Source organism: Helianthus annuus, chromosome 3 (assembly GCF_002127325.2).
Source record: "Helianthus annuus cultivar XRQ/B chromosome 3, HanXRQr2.0-SUNRISE, whole genome shotgun sequence".
Lineage (NCBI taxonomy): Eukaryota > Viridiplantae > Streptophyta > Magnoliopsida > Asterales > Asteraceae > Helianthus > Helianthus annuus.
In genome coordinates, this window is record NC_035435.2 from 60,981,146 (window position 1) to 60,999,608 (window position 18,463).

At 36.6% G+C, this 18,463-nt stretch overlaps 1 protein-coding gene and 1 long non-coding RNA gene across 3 annotated transcripts; both read left to right on the top strand.

The window, feature by feature from the left end:
* Nucleotides 1–2,317: 2,317 nt before the first annotated feature.
* LOC118490306 lies at nt 2,318–10,551 on the top strand. 2 transcript variants are annotated; one of them, XR_004889125.1, is made up of 2 exons: nt 2,318–3,323; nt 4,287–10,551. It is a non-coding gene; the product is annotated as an uncharacterized LOC118490306 (long non-coding RNA). The 2 variants fall into 2 exon arrangements; XR_004889126.1 differs by having other exon boundaries at nt 5,428–5,823.
* A 6,328-nt stretch (nt 10,552–16,879) lies between these two features.
* On the top strand, nt 16,880–17,749 carry LOC110932522. The gene has a single exon (XM_022175850.1). It carries the CDS (start codon nt 16,880–16,882, stop codon nt 17,747–17,749), a length of 870 nt encoding a protein of 289 aa, XP_022031542.1.
* Nucleotides 17,750–18,463: the final 714 nt, after the last annotated feature.

Genomic DNA, 18,463 nt, shown 5'->3' on the forward strand with positions numbered 1-18,463 from the left:
GGACCGGTTTGGGATTAGTAATATTATTTTTTAGAGTAAACTATAATTTTATACTATGATGTTTATACGTGGGATCGACTTTACCTCCTAATTTAAAAATTCTATCATCTATTCATCTTGCACCCTATGTTTCCCTTATTTAATCAAGAGTAAATTACAAGTTTTATCCTTTATGTTTATACCAAATTGCAGGCGGTGTCTTTTGCCTTTAAATTTGACGAGTTTTGTCCTTAACGTTTCAAAATCCTGCACGTTATGTCCTTTAGCCCTAACTCAGTCAGATTTTTTTGTTAAATATGGTCATGTGACTTGCACATGAGGGCATCTTTGTCATTTTACCTCCTTAGGGACTATTAAGAAAATAACTTGATATTCAAGGGACCAATTATGTAAGAATTAAAACATATTCTCTCTCCCCCTCCCCCCTCTCTCTTCACCCACTACCACCATCCACCTCCCACCACCGACACCCACCGCCGCAACTTCCCACCGCTACCCTTCAGCCGTCGCCACAACCTCCCACCACCAACCTTCAGCCGCCACATCCCATCTCCCACCACCACCAACACCCAACCACCACCGCCTCCATTGCTTAGAGCTGAATCACCATCACCACCAAAATTTTACATGCTCAGTTTGCACCCCTCCATAACCATACACAACAAATGCAATTCAAACAAATCATACATTACTACCAGAGTATCGATTCAATTATAGAACAAGAACAAGAATAAATCTGAACCACTTTCACAAACAGATTCAAAACATCAAATCAAATCAAGTATCGAACAAGAATAAATCACCTGAACCATCTCCGGTCTTATGTGTGTTTAAGATTTTCTAAACCATCTCATACTACTTATGTTTGTTAAAACATTGCTTTTGACTAAAAACTAAATTTTTAGTTTACATTTTCTCCTTGTCTTATATCTTTTTCTCATGTCTAGGAATTTCCGTTCTAAGTTTTATTCGTGACCGTTATTATTTTACACGGAGAATTGTAACCAGTTTCCCTTGCTTTACAATATTGACTCGTATGTTTCTTCACTTAGCCTCATGGGCTATTTCTTTATATGTTTCACCTTTTTAAGGTGAGACCCAACAGTTCGTTTCTTTCTATTTATGACCTAACGGTCTCCTTGGTCCCGTAGACCTTATCACGACGTTTTATCCCGTAGGTTATGATGATCCCATAGATCATTTTTTATTCACGTCTACATTCAAATGTCTATTTATACATATATAGCTTTAAAGCATCCTTTGTTATGTTTGGAATCATTTAATTTTGCTTTTGAACTTTAGTTAACCTTGACCGTAGTCTAAGGTTTCATTTGTTTACTTTCGGACTATCTTTCCGACTTTACGACTTCTAACGTCATTTACACGTCGGTTTGTCCTACGCGTACCGTTACCCGGTTCATACTTATACTCCTTTATAGCCCATTACCTCGGTCCTTCTATCTTATTGTTTTTAGCTTTCCGGTTCACCGGTTTGCGTTTTCCTATTATATTAAGCGTTATTCCTTAATTGACTCGTTTGACTCATTTTGGGTGAATTTTCATTGCTTATGAATGTCAAACTTCATTCTTTATTTGTGACAACCGGTAATTTACGGCTCCTAATTACGTGATTAACAGGCGATTTACGCTACATTAAATAGTGCTTACGACGCTAATTAGCTTAATTAGGCCTCTGGAATGCCTATGAACGTTTATAGGACTTTACAGTGCGCGTATGGTGGTTTACGGGGAATCTGCTGAATATTAAGCGACGATGGATCGAAACCGTACAAAATACTGACAACGCCGAAAAAAAAAATTATTAAATTTTTACGAATTAGTTGGTTCGTAATTAAATTTCAACTACCGTATCCGAAATCGAATAGAAAAACGGTCGAAGACGACAATAAATACGCGACTTTACGTTATCAACGAACGAACGTGCAAACTACACCTACCGACATTATTTTATATTTTTAAAAAAATCAAAATTTATATTTTACGGCTCGCATAAAGCTTGGGTTGCGATATCGAGTCTCGTAGGAATTACGGGCCACTTACACATGAGATGGGCTTGTGGGCCCTGTGCCCAAGCCCAAAACCCACAAACCTAAACATGTACATAATATATTAGGTATTATCAAATCTCTACCAAATATTGTCAAGATGTTTACTAGATTTGATAATCATACAATCCTATCCAAATCTCACCAAGAGATTTTGATTCATTGGATAAAAAAATATGACCATGTAATTTGATTACATAATTGACAATGAGAGCATTCCACAACTCTATAAAATACCCATATGTCCCCCACAATTTAAAACACCCAAATAACATCATACATCTCCTCTCCCTCTCGAAACTTTCTGTACACCAACAAATAAAAAAAAAATAATAAGTAAATAAAATATATAGCACCTTCAAATACTCATACATCTGATATACAAACACACACACATACGATACTCTCTCTCGGTCTCCCACTTCCGGCGACACTTCACCGGCGGAGCCGGCCGGTGCACGGCGGAGCCATGGCGGCGGAGCTCCGGCGATCCCCCATTTTGGCGCGTGGCGGCGCGTGTACCCCTTTCTCATCTCCGATCTACCATGCGGTCACGTTTCGGTGTCGATTTACTGGTTTTAGCACCGGAGGTGGTGTCGGTGTTAGAACCACCGTGTACAGGCGGCGGTGGTGGTCCCTCCGACGAACGGGAACCCCCCTTTCTTTTGCGATCTAGAAAACAATCACCACCACCACCACAGTCCGGTGGTGGTGCGGCGACGGTGTCGAGCAGGGGAGACGGGAGAGAGTGAGCGGAGAGGAGAGAGATAGAATCGATGATGGTGAACGGCGGACACGTCTCGAACCGGTGGTTCGTGTCTCAGCCCGGCGGTAGGTGTCTCGACCCGGTGGTTTGTGATTTTATCCGACAAGTTCTCCGGTAAGCTCTCCCTGTTTCTTTCATTCGGTTTCATTTATGGAGATTTGATGAAGATGATGATGCTTGATGATGATGATGAACAATGGATTTGGTTATGTTAGCTCGTTTATGTTAGGATCGGTTCAGATCGGGTGAAGGCTCAGGTCACGTCCCGTGGTTCAAGCCCAGACAACAGTGGTTAATCAACAAGCTTCGTTCGGGTCAACAATAGTCAACAGTTTGGTTCGCTTCGGTCAGATTCAGTTTCGGTTGACTCGGTCAAGCGGGTCAACTCAGCGAGTCGACTCGGTCAAACCGAGTCAACTCAGTCAAACCCGGTCAACAACAGTAAACGTCGGTCAACTCAGTCCATGTTCGACGACTCGGCAAGAGTTGTGGTAATGGTTTAAAGTCGTGATTTCGTTACGTTATCTTTATAATTTTATTTACACGTGACAAACGAGCTCTTGAACCAAATGATAAAATCGTATATATAGTTTGCGGTTTCATATATTATCTTGTCTTATAACTTGAGTTATTATAAATATTTGTTTGAAAACTTGTTGAATCTTGATAAATAACGACAACTTGTGTTGTCGGGGGCGTCCAAAAACAGAGGAAACTCTGCTCGTTTTTCGAGAAAACCCGTAAAACAAAACGAGTTTTTTTTTTAAAAAAACGTGCTTTTCTTGTAAAACGACAACTATTGTATTAAAGCGACTTTTACGAGATACAAATATAAAGTTTCCTTCGACAACGACTTACAACTTACGAGAACAACGATATGGAATTTATTTCGACAACAAGAATAAATATAGTTATTATTATATTTATTTCAAACGAACTCGAATCCTTTTATAAATAAATATAGTTATATATTTATTTTCCAATACAAGTCGACGATTCTTTTACAAAATAAATATAACCATTATATTTATTATATACGCCTAGACGGCATATACGTATATTTTTGGCAAATATACACAAGACGCGATATATATAATACAAGTTATTATATATTATTTTCATACGAAACGCGATACGAGTTTGTTATATGATATTTTCATAGAAATATTCTTTTTATACACGTACGACTACTCGAGACGTCTAGCGCGATGATAACGATATATTTATATATTTTTATATAAATATTTATTTATTTATTTTAAGTCTCTCGGGAACTAAGTCTTTTCAAGACTTATTAAATTGCTGCTAACATTAAATGAGACTTAAAACGTATAACTTAATCTTTTCCATTAAGTTAACAACTTACGTCAAATCGTTCAGTTAACGATTCGGTAGAGCTCGGTAACACGTAGTTACCGTTTTTGCTTAGAAACTTATTAGATATTTCATGTTAGGAATATTGTAGAACGCACGCTAGCAAGTCTCGTCTTGGAAACGACATCGCGAAGTCGTAATTAGCTAGCTTTGCACAGGAATATTCAGGCGAGTTCATAACCCCCACTTTTTACTATTGTTTTACATTCTTTTTGTAAATGTTTTCGGGGTGGAAAGACATGCACAATTTTCAGAAACATACAAAGTTTTGAACAAACGCAAAACTCGTATTTCTAAATCATATCACGAATGGATTTCGAGGAACTCAAACGATTCACGAAAGGTTTATACTAAACATACCGGTTTTTACAAAACAAATGCTTATTTTCGAAATATGAATGATTTTTCATAACTAAGGAGTCAGTCAGGGTGGCTGGGAAGGTTCAGTCAGGGTGGCTGGGAAAGTTCAGTCAGGGTGGCTGGGAAAGTTCAGTCAGGGTGGCTGGGGAGGCTCAGCCAGGGTGGCTGAGGTGGAATATATGTTACAGTAATTACGAAAAATTTTTACATGGTATGGTTAACGTAAGGAGGTGTTATACGATCATGTGAGTTGATAGGAACAACATGGGGCCATTAGTCCTCATGGAGGGACCGAGGGACAGGAGCGGTAGATCTATCTGGGTGTAGCGAGCCCAGCCCCCGGCCAAACTAGAAACAGACCGTGGGGTGACTTTGTCCACATACTTTGCCGTGGCGAAATCTGCTAGGTTTGAGTCTCCCTATTTGCACTTCACATATGTCAGTGGCCTTGCAAACCATTGGTGATCACAAGTCCTCTTACACTGCTACATAACAGGGATTTTATACTTACGGAAACTTCTTGTTCATACAAATTAACTACCATGTTTTATACAAATACAAAGAATTATGGGGGTATGGAGTCAAAGTCAGGGTGGGCATTGACGGTTATGCGAACATTACAAAGACAAGGCTTTACAAATACATGGTTTTATGAACATAACGTGTTACAAACACAACGTTTCCATATAACTTGGCAAGAAAATGATTTTTAAATTCATTCTCTCAATACTATTTCAAAAACCGGTTACCAAAGATTTATTTCAAACCTTTCACAACTCAAAAGATTTATTTCAGATCTTTTACAAACAAACTATGAACTCGCTCAACTTTATGTTGACTTTTTCGCATGTTCTTTCTCAGGTTGCATTTCTAAAACAAGGCACGGTTGGAATAGGAGGACCATGAAGAGTCGAGTACTTAGTGGCGTTCATTTTCTAAAAGACTTAGCTTATTTGCTTCCGCTGTGCAATGAAGATACCAGTCCAGTCACGCCAATGCTCTGATAATTTCGGGGTGTGACATTATTTGACCCGTCCAACTTTGAAATGGTTGAACGTAATTACCAAAATTTATGTTGCGAAAATTCTTGTCATCTTTTAGTCATGACTCATATTCCGAGCCTTTTGACTTTCTATTTCACGTTCCCGTCTCTCGGTTTACGCATTCACCCACAATCCTACCCGTCCATCGGGTATCTTTACCGTAATCATTATCAAGTAACCATTCTTATATGGTTTTAAACATCATTTTAATTTATTTGGTCGTCTTAGCGAAATCCATCGCTTTTATTCAATTAAGTCCTTTATTCATTATTTAATTCGTTTGACTTGTCCACGTGAATTTCATCACTTATGTCAGTCAAACCTTTATCCCCATGCCTTAGCATTCTCATTAGTTGGTTTGTATTTTCATTTACTTCGATCTTTGTCCCTTCTCTCGGGCTCGTCATTTTAACGTAATACGCTTCCGTCATCCGACTTGCGTTTACGTTTACTATCAAACATCTTATTTATTTGATTCATTTGGGTACCATTTAAGTTAGTCCCATTCACCCCGCCCTTACTACATCGGACGTAAATGTGTCCGCTACAAAAAGCTCATGGTATCATATGCCACTACTTACTTGGCCAGAGTAAGCGATCAGCACATGATACACATGACCCTTTTATAGCTTTCACATCACACCCTATGTAAGTAATGCCTCTATTTATTTCATATCTCTGATTTCATTTAGTAAAACTTTATTTAATTGCAAAACAACAATCATTAGTTTTACTAGTTTTACATTTGAACATATAAAATGTTTTTCTTTTCTATCGAACTATTATATAATCACATTTGTTAATGTGATCGCTACTTTTCTCAATAGCATTATATTGAGAGTTTTCCACTTGGATAATTACCCCCCGTCCAAGTTTCCATATGAACTAATCCTATTATTTCTTTGTTATTCATCATCCTGAATAACACATATTTCTATTAAACTTTTCTTAGAAACATCATCCTGAATAGATATCCTATTCAAGTTTTATCAGATATATGCAACTGTTATCCCCTACGTGTTTGTTGCATGTTACTACTTATGCGATTAAATTCAAAAGTGTGCACCTGGTAATGCTTGCCCAAACGGGCGTCTCTTGCCGTGAACTTTGTTCGCGATCGTCACGCGATTTAGGTCCTCAATGAGTGTGCTCAGCTTGTCATACCTCGGACCGTTCCACCGTCATATCCACAATTTATTCAACTCTCGTCATCTTCAGATGCGAGTGTCCTTCAACTAAACATTTACAAAATTTAGTAATTTCGACATTAATGGATGCCCGTAGTATAATACAAGGCTTTTCTACTATACGCATCAACGTGTGTAATTTCGTTGACTATATCTACTCTATATCGTTTTTATTGGTGTAACGTGTATTACACGATAACCATATGTGTTGTTTACAACACTTTAGCATGCTAAATCATTAACATACATGTATTTACCGGATTTGCGATCAAGCCTCGAACCGAACACACTTTACTTTTTAACCGTGAGCTCTGATACCAACTTGTAACACCCTTAAAATTAATTTACAATTTTCGTTCATTTTACGAAAATACACATGTAATTATAGTTTCATATACATTGTAAATACAGGTTAATTAAAACTTTTACAATTTAAAAGAATATATAACTTAATGTAATTGAATTCGTCGTTTAAAAGTTACGACGAAACGTTGTGCGGAAGCTTGTATCTTGGTCGTGTTCGGTTCTTCGTTGAGCTTGATCTTCATCCGAGAACCCTTGACATTTACCTATGATCAAAACCAACTCAAAAGTTAGTTTTGATAACTTAAAAACAAGTTTAAATGAGTCCGGAGTTCAAAATATACAAAATTCAACAATTTTCGAAATTTAGGGGGGCGTCGCGCTACACCTAACCCCCTTTTAGGGCGCCGCCGTACGCTAAGGGGTGTCGCGCTACACCTAGCCCCCTTTTAGGGCATCGTCGTACGCTAAGGGGTGTCGCGCTACACCTAGCCCCATTTTTGACAGAATGTTGCTTGTCTGCAGCTGCAGTCGCCCAGCTATAGTTTTTAATCGAAACACAAACTTCAAAGTGCCATTACTTTTTATCTACTTATCCGTTTTACGCGATTCTTCTTCCTACGCGTTCGTAATTTAATTCCATCCTATGGAGTAAAAACCCGACATCTGAATTCGCAAAATATTAGATTTCAAGCTCTCGGCTTGAAATTTAATTTTGACACTTTTTGACCCGTTTGTGATATGATCAAACAAACTTGTTGGTTAACTTTAAAATGTCATGCAAACCACATTATATCAGTTTACTAATATCCAAGGTTCTAATTACGGGTGCTTAGGCAAATCTTAACCCGTTTTGCATATCTACTCTTTTTGACCCGTTAAGGGTATTTAACATTTTCAAGCTTAGATCGTGCTTCTTTTTAGTTTACATCCTATCACCATTTTTATACGAGTTCCAAGGACTCAATTTAACAAGACGCTTATTTCGAAATAACTCTTTAAAGGTTGTTTACCCTATTTACCCCTTAAGGGCTTTTTGGTCAATTTTAGCCCTTCATTTGCGCGACGAAGGACTTCCGATGTTATTTGACCAAAATATCACTTTTTGCTATAATTCTAAACATGCGTACCTGACTCGGGTCATAAGATTGACCTATTTAAATACCTTTCGCTATTAATATCTAGTTAATAGCAATGCTAACCATGTGTTAATTCCTGTGATCACAAAACTCAACAAGCAATCATCAAATATTATTGACAAATGGTGTTAACAACACCATTTGACCCGTTTAGTCGAAATGACCAATTGTCATTATAAGATGGCACTTAATTACCATTTCACCCCCTTTAACCTATCCCGGATTACTTTTTGAAATCATCCAACTTGAAAGTCGTTTCCTGTTTTATTTGACCCATTATGACTTATGCCAAATGGTGTCGTTTTAAATCCCTTTATCTAATCGTTAACCCATGTCCGGATTACCATTTCACCATTTTTACCCCTTTCTACCATAATTTATGGTTTCTACCATTTTCACTTGTTCCGACTAGCATTATATCGCGTCGGAACATCATGTTTCATTTACTTAATATAAATCGTATTCCATGCTCACAAATAAGCATTTTGTAATAAAAGTAAAAAGGGCATAAGCTTAACTTACCTCACATCCGAACTATGCTTTTCCTTTCCGTTCTTGCTCCGTTTGACCCGCTTCATTCACAAGCTTCCACCTAACTTGTTAAGCGCCAAACTATTATCAGATTTCGTAAGATGGTTAGTTTAGTCATTGTCGATCATGACTATTCCACCCTACGTATCTCCTATCCAAATTATCATTCGATTACATTAATGGCCGGTTTGACTTTTGAAAAGTCAAACGCCTATTAGTTATATAAAATGCACATTCAAGTTTGTCAACTAGTTTAGGCATTTTCTCAATTATCCGGTTGGCGTTATTTCTTTGCCACTGTTTCAACCAAATTTGTTATATTTCTAACACTTTAACTAGTTTAAGCGATTATCATGACTAGTTTATTCATTTATTTTTGCAAGAACTAAGGGTTCTCCTTTATAAGTGAGACCCGTTTCATCATACGACTTAGCATCCATTCGAACTCTTAATAAAATCAAGTTCTTCATATGATCTAATACATAACCCGATTGCATTCATCTATTTACATGAACAAACTTACTAATATCATCACAACATTCAAGACCCACTTCAAGCCTTATATGAGCATTCACTCAAATTTATAGATTGTTCAAGTATTTTGCTCCAACTATCAAATATGATGATTATAAGCACATGCATATCATCATTCTTACTATTTAGTCAAAAACCCACTTAGCTCATACTTGATTAATTGACAAATCACTAGTTTATGACACAATCATACAAATTTGCATCTAGGGTTTGTTTCTAGACCTAGATTCAAACCAATATTACTCATGTATACAACATTCATCACATAATTTTCGATTGTGAGTGTTCGTCACAATTTCGAAATATCACTAAACATCAAAATTCAACATACCTTGTGATCCCCTAAGCTTGGTGGTCACAATTTTATTAAAAGCCCCAAATTTTAGCTTGATTTCTCCTTTGATTTGAGCAGTTCTTTGTAGTTTAGGGTTCATGAGAAGAACCCCTTTTGGCTCCTGTGAATTATCGACCAAAAACACACACCCAGTGTGTGTTTTGAGCCCCTTTTTCTTATTAGTAAATCAACTTTCTAACTTGACCATTTTAGTCCCTCTAATTATATATCTATAAGAGATGGTTAACTTGGTCAAGTTTTCTTTATTATTTTAAACACTTAACTAACTAGGTTGATATTCCTAGTTACCTAGTGGGTCCCAGGAGTTATAACCCGTTTTATTTTAAGTCCCGTTAACTCGGGCTTCTTTTAAATTTACTTTCCTCAAATCATTTATTCTCATTTTAATTAATATTAGGATCATTCGTTTAAGTCCTATTATTCACCGAGTTAATCTTACTACTAACGGTATTTTACCCGTCATTAATATTAATGTGGTTTGATTACCAAACCCGTTTTTGGGGTGTTACAAGGCATTTGGTAAACAGGATATGGAACGTGAGGAAACTTATGTTGTCTTTGAGGATCGAGCCATTGAGGAAATGTTGCCTTATTTACAGGAAGAAAAGACACCTGGAGAACTTTACAAAGATCCAGAAAAGACTATAACCCTGAAGTGTTGAAAGATGCATGGGATTGCAGCTTTCCACCCGAAGAGGATGACTGATATTTCAATCCATATGAAAGGGAGCATGATTCAGATTCGGATTGGTCATGTGTTGATGATTGTCACTGGAAATAGTAGTGTTTGTAATGACTATGTGTAATGTTTGACTTTTCTTCGTTGTATTGTGTTTCATCAACTATGTATGGAATGGCACTTTTAATTAAGACGTGTTATATGTTTAGTTCAATTGTGTTGTATGTGTAATAATTGACTTTTACGCGATCAACTTCCATGCCTGTGCTGGAAATTTTGTGACCGGGTACTATCCCCTCTGTGACCATGAAATGGCACTTTTCCCAATTAAGGGCGAGGTTAGTATCCTCACATCTATATAGCATTCGTTCGAGGTTATTGAGGCGTTGGTCAAATGAATCACCGAAGATAGAAAAGTCATCCATGAAAACTTCCATGGTCTTTTCTATCATGTCGCGGAAAATGGCCACCATGCATCGTTGGAGTGTTGCAAGGGCATTGCATAGACCAAATGGCATGTGTCGATATGCGAAAGTTTCATAGGGACAAGTGAAGGTGGTTTTCTATTGGTCTTCTGGTGCGATGGGGATTTGGAAGTACCCAGAGAATCAATCCAGAAAACAGTAGAATTTGTGACCGAATAATTGCTCTAACATTTGATCAATGAAGGGTAAAGGAAAATGGTCTTTTCTTGTGGCTTCATTGAGTCTTCTATAGTCGATGCAAACCCTCCATCCGGTATCGGTTCTTGTCGGTATGAGCTCATTCTTCTCGTTGGTCACGACCGTCATTCCTCCTTTCTTTGGTACTACTTGGACGGGACTTACCCATGGGCTATCAAAAATGGGGTATATAAGTCCGACATCTAAGAGTTTGATGACTTTCTTTTTTACTACTTCTTACACGTTAGGATTAGCCCATCTTTGTGGTTGGATTGCCGCTTTGCAGTCGTCTTCCATTAAGATTTTGTGTGTGCACATGGAAGGACTAATGCCGTTGATGCCCATTAGTTTCCATGCGATTTCCGTTTTATGTCTTTTTAGTAGATTAAGTCATTTTTCTTTTTCAAGAGAAGTGAGGTACGGGGAAATGATAACGGAAAGCTTACCTTTATTATCTAGGAATGCGTATTCTAAGCCTTTTCAAAAGATGCTAAAATTAAAAACATACACAACATTCTATGACACTTTTCAAAAGATGCTAAAATTAAAAACATACACAACATCAAACATTCGTTAGTTCATAATACCAAACAAAAATCCATAACAGTCATTACATATTCTTATTTGACCCATTTGCAATTTTTACCCGTTAGTTGACATTCCTAGTGTGAAACACTCTTCCCGTTTGACATTATTTCCGTTAACTTTCTTTCATTCCAACATCACAAACAATCATACATACATCCATTCGACCCATTAATAATGAATCCATACATAAACAACATCGTTATTCATCATACATGTCTAAATCATCCTGTTTACAACGGAAAACTTTAACATACATTCTTGACATATCTTTTATCATTTTGACCCGTTTACAACAAATCATTACTAAACCATTCTGCATCCTACTTTCCGAACGATTTTAGTATCGCTCACATAGTTAATATACATCCAATACCATTGTGCTACTTAACCGTTTATCCAACATTCAACATATCAAAACTTTTACTATAAACAAACATACACTTCAACGCTAAAATAAACTAACATTCATAGAACTAGATAAAGGAGAATTAAGTTCATATGAACTTACCGCGATCTTGCGTTTCTTGTGCTTTAGAATGACTTGCTCCTCCTTCCTTCTTTGTTCCTATACATCATAACTTCATATACTTAGCTTTTGAAATTTCATTATTCTCATATTCCTTGTCATAGAATATGATGTTTATGAATCATATGCATTCCCATTATGATCATATTTCATCAATTTAGCAAATTTTCATATAAAATCACAATTACATTAATTTAGACATTTCATCGAACACGTAGCGTGTGTGCCTTCTAGTAAGCATGATGTACAAGTAACTATAACATATTCATCCTAAATTTATCAAATAGATCAACTAATTTCCTTCAAAACCAACAATCATAACCATACTACATATGATTCATATCAAGTTATTCATCTTAACACTTCTATAACATGAATTTAACATCAACATTACACAATTCTTCTATAAACTTTACTAATTTTTCACTACCTTTCACAATCTCAAGTGGGTTTTACCCCAACTAGTAATACAATTGAAATAACACATATCATAACTCCTAATTGTTCATATCATCCAACATATAGGTTCAATTTCATACAAACATCATGAATTACATAACCCACTAATTCAAACATTGTCAATTCATGAAATAAAACTTACTTGACACTTATAACACTTAGGGGATCATGATTCCTATCTCTTGCATCGAAAATTCAGCCATTTTGCCTTCTTAATTTGTAGAATTTTGGCCAGAATTTAAGAACTAGGGTTTACCCCTTTGTCACACCCCGACCACGTAGAACAACCAGACGTGGCGGAAACGTCGGGGAGTGTTGTAACAGAATCATTGTTTCATAACCATGGAATAAATAAATTCTGTTTTATTGAATAAATGAACTCATTGTTTTAATACAATCAAATAAATACAACTATGATCTTCCAAGTTTTAAAGTTGCTAAGGCACGAGTCCATCCTAAATGTAGCATGTATCAACAATCATCTCAAGACAGCACCTGAAACATGTGTAAAAATGGGTACGTCAGCATAAAAATGCCTGTGAGATACATAGGTTTTGTGAATATAGGATTCATGACTTATAAGTTTAGAAAGAGTTGTTCAACAAAAGTCAGTCATGATCCTTGTAAAATGTTTTGTTTTATAAATTATTCGAAAAGTGATGGTAAAGTAGATGATACGTAAAAGAGTAATGTAAGGTTAATTGAATAACCAAGTAAAAATGAATTTTGTATAAGATAAGTTGTTGTAAAACAATGTCTTATGAAAAGTATGTTATTTGTATAAAATGTTATATGACTTAAATTGAAATGATTCAAATAACGCTACGATATGTAATACCATACAAACACTTATATATAGGAAGTACCAGCGGCGTATCCACCATGCTTGTATCATATTACACATGCCTCGTTACTTAAGTCACTTACGCTAACCAAACCACCAATATAGAATGTTCATGTTTAAACCAATAATCCAATATTATTGTATAACTCAAGTTAAATGTAAACCATGTAATGTATAAACAAAAGTTATGTATGGTAAGTAAAATGAGATTTCTTAAACCACAAGTAAAAATGTACAAAACAAAGTGTTTGAATAAATCAAAAGTTATGCTTTGTAAAATAATGTAAGGTTAAACGAATAACCTTATAGTAGCATATTAAAAGTATACTTTGGATTTGTAAATAACATATTAAAAATATGTTTTGGTTTGTTGATAAAATATATATGTTGGTTCTGTACAATACCACACATGAGAGTAAATCAAACTATACTTTTGGGAGTATATCAAAATATACTTTAAAGGTGTGATTTAAGAATTCATTCAGACCTAGTGCATCAAACTACACCTTTGAGACTATAAGGATACTACAAAGGCAATCCCTATTTGGATGGAGAAACAAACTGGTTCCAGACATTCCATGACAACAGGAATGGGGTGTCTAGTCCTATAGCGCTATATCATACTACCAATCGGTCTGGTGAATGTATAAAATAAGTACAATCCAACAATTAATTTTATAATCTTTGAAAAATCAGTGTTTAAATCATAAATAATCATTCAGATTGTCAAAAGATAAGTATTAACATGTATAATCAATTATACTTTGAAATCATGAAAATAACAGATAGGTACAGATGCTTCACCCCAAAACATTTGAAAACAGTAAAAGAGGGGACTATGTACTCACTTGAGATTGCTTAGTAGTCCTTGAGTAACAACCAAATAGTGCTAAAGATTACGGATATCAAACGACACCTAATATAGGTAACTATGTTAATATACCAGACCTAAATCGGAGGATTGGATAGAATGAGGGTTCGTAAACCAAACGAGTATGGGAACTCATGTAATATGGTTTAACAAAGCCTACATACTACAATGAAACCTAACCTAAGTGCTTACGACCCATTACGACCCGTTTAGGTAGCTTATGCTACTTTAACGCGTCGTTCGCGTAAAACGCGTTCGAACCGCCTAACTAGTCCTATGATAAGTAAAATATGCCTTAACATGTCTAATATTGTTGCCAAATCAGTTTAGATATCAAAAGTAATGTTACATATGCTTAATATAAATTTTGGCGTAAAAAGGGCATTTTGGTAATTTACCTAAGGCATATAAACTACCTATCATACAACTACTTAAACGAAGCGACCATAAGGTATAACCTCGGAAGGTTATTCCCTATATACTATGGTCACTTAATGTGCTTGGTCGGATCCTAATGATCGACCAAACGGTTCGGGTTCGAAAGTATAAGCGATTGTATAGATCGCTCACCTTACGACCCTATATAAGCACTAAACTAAAAGTGACTAGCTAAGCATGTTAAAACATGTTAACTAAGTTTAGAAAGCAGGTTTGGTATCAAAACAAACGGTTTTGATACCTAAGAGTAGTTTGGTTACAAAATACGCAAGAATGCGCATTTTGGCCGAAACTACGACTCGTCACTGAGCCTAGATAACGTGGTAATCAGTAGGTATAGTCACTATGGACTATAACCATCGTGATCACGCTCACGTTATGAAGTTCAAACGAACTTCATGTTGACCATAAACTGGTCAACGCAGAAAGTCAAACAAAGCTTGACTTTCGGACTCGAAAAGCGAATATGTTAGTTGCATTTTTAGGCATGTTTTATAGCACTATAATTATTAAAATAACATCACATATCATGCATATATCATAGTCAAAGATCATTATTTTGTGAAACACTTGTTTTTGGTAGAATGGAATCTACTTTGGTTGGTTTTCTTTTGTAGGCGCGGAACGATCATTAAGGATTACAATGGGAGTTGGAAAGAAGTGGAAGGATTCGTGACGACAAAGAAAAGGTCTCAAAACAAGCGAAACGACATGACGAGTGAACTTTCAGATGGATTTTATTATTATTATACATCTTTTTAGTTGGAGGTGTATAATTTAATAGTATAATGTTTGGAGTTTAAAGTTCATAAAAGAAAATAAAGACGTTTGGGCCTGGTCGTAATAGCACCCACATCTTGATGCAATCTATTTTTTTTTAGTGGGCTGCTAGCTAAGCAATATGGGCTGCCAACAAAAGAGAATATATCATCATCAACAAACTTGAGGATTTGGAGGAAATGGCTGGGGACGGCTGGAAGTGAAAACAAGAAGGGAATCCATCTTTTGAGGGGGATTCGAAATCAGAAACGAAAAGAAGGCACTTGGTGGTTTGGTGATTTTCTAGAAAAAAAATTTTTCTTTTGTTTTGTAAGTTTCAACTTTGATTTAGTATTTGTAATGATTCAACTAGCCATTATGTCTGGCTAGAACTATATAGTTTCGACATCGGGGCATATTTTCTTTGATTTGGTTCACAACCTTATGTGAAACGGTTATGTTAGATCCAATTATTTTAGTGGTTTGTTTATATGATTCTTGTTTTTAATACGGATTCAATCCGGAAAATATTAGATTGTTAATAAACCTGATCAACTTATTAATTTTTCTAATAAAGTTCAATCAATTTTTAGAACCCTAATAAAGTTTTAATTTTTGATGCAAGGAACAAATAATATTTTGAGTTTGTCTATGAACCCAAAATTATTATAGAATCATACAATATAATTAGACATACCGAACGACGTGTGTGTTTAATTATAATCGATACTTCTATCACGCAACCCGCACGCTAAAATCCGAACGACGTGAGTTTAGAGTAGCGGGTTGGCTCTAATCAACGAACGGCGTTTGGTTAGACATTAGATAGAGTGGATGTCCGAACTGCGTGACGTCTAGTGTCGATACAAACCATTATTTAAAAAGGATCATTGCACCGTAACCGTTAATGATCATAAGTCGAACCGAATCAAGAAATTGCCCTGGTGTTGAAATTAGTTTTAACATCTGAATTTTCCAACCACTTTAATTAGCTTTTATTTTTAATCTAAAAATTATAAATTGTTTTTACGTTTTAGTTAAACTTAAAAACCCCCTTTTCAATACAATCGTATCTGAATAAAATCGTTTTGGCATAATTAGTTAATCTGTATCCCTGAGGACACGAACCTTACTTCCATTCATACTATTTTTAGTGTGTCAAGTAGGTTTTGTTTTATATTTATTTGCTGGATTCGACACCCAACAAATTGGCGCCGCTGCCGGGGATACGGCAAATCTAACTATTTTGTGCCAAGATTTCTTTTAGTACAGGTACATCGCCATTCTTCCCACGAATCTCCAATATCTACTGTTACAATGGCAGCTGAACAAACCCTTAGACAATGGGCGACTCGTGATGTCCCACAACAACCACTTTGCATTAACTAACCTGCCATGGAGAATTTTGAACTCAAGTCCGGTCTTATCCATTTGCTACCTAACTTCCGAGGTCTTGAGAATGAAGATTCTCACAAATTCCTAAAAGAATTTCACGTTGTTTGCTCTGGGATGAAGCCACACAATGTTACTGAAGATCAAATCAAGCTAAGGGCATTCCCCTTCGCTCTGCAAGATTTAGCAAAAGAATGGCTATATTACCTACCACCGGGGTCGGTAAACACTTGGAATGATCTAGCAAAGAAGTTCTTAGACAAATATTTTCCAGAAGTAAAAGCCTCCATTCTACGAAAGGAAATCATTGGGATTAAGCAAGCTAAAAGGGAAGCTTTACACACTTACTGGGAAAGGTTTAAGAAACTGTGTGCCCGTTGTCCACAACATGGAATATCTGAGCATCAACTCCTTCAATACTTTTGTGAAGGGTTGTCACCATTGGAGAGGCGTTTGATTAATGCCTCAAGTGGAGGAGCTTTAATTGATAAGACACCAACTCAGATTAGAACTTTGATTACCTCCATAGCTGAAGACACCAAACACTCAGCACAAGATGAAGAGTGGTACACCGATGTGCCACGCGCAGTCAAGGAAGTGAGGACTCCTCACATTGAAACTCAACTCGCTGAGCTGACAAAAGTGGTCATGCAACTCACCAAGGATAAGAGTGCTGAGCCACAAGCACGAGCTTGTGGAATTTGTCTACAATTTGGACACCCCACTGATATGTGCCCCACACTGCAAGAAGATGTTGAACAAGCACAAGCACTTGGAAGCTACCCGGAGCAAAATTCAAGGCAATATGAACAATATCAAGGCAATCAAAATTGGGGACCTCCTAACATGAGTCATCAGCAAAGATCCCCATAATATCAGCAACGCCCACCCTTCCAAGGTAATCAACAACAACAAAACTATCAGTCTAGACAACAACCACCCGCACAACAACAAGCGGGAAGCTCGGGAATGTCTTTAGAGGACATTGTGAAAAGTTTAGCTACTAGCACTCACTCATTCCAACAGGAGACTAAAGCTAGCATCAAGAACTTGGAACAACATATGGCTCAACTCGCTAGCTCAGTGAGTAAACTAGAGTCTCAAGGTAAATTACCCGCACAAACTGAGAATTACCCAAAGCACAACGTGAGTGCCATTACCTTGAGGAGTGGAAAAAATAAATGACGGTCCGAGTATGCAAGAAGAGGAAATTGTTGTTGAGAAGAAGGACCGTGATAAGATGAAAGTACAAGAACCAGTTAGAAGTGAAATGAAATTTACTCCTGTAGCTCCATTTCCATCAAGGCTACAAAGCACAAAGAAGGAAAGGGAAGAGCAAGAAATCATGGAGACATTCCGTAAGGTTGAGGTAAACATTCCACTTCTTGATGCCATTAAACAAGTCCCACTGTATGCGAAGTTCCTCAAAGAACTTTGTACATCAAAGAAGAAGCTTAAAGGTAATGAAACGATCAAGGTTAGTGAAAATATTTCTGCAGTGTTACAAAAGAGACTACCTCCAAAGTGCAAGGATCCAGGTGTTTTCACCGTTCCTTGTAAATTGGGGAATATCACTGTGCCTAGAGC

Excerpts from the sequence above, each read along its gene's own strand:
- LOC110932522 (XM_022175850.1), top strand. The coding sequence starts at position 16,880 with ATGGAGAATTTTGAACTCAAGTCCGGTCTTATCCATTTGCTACCTAAC.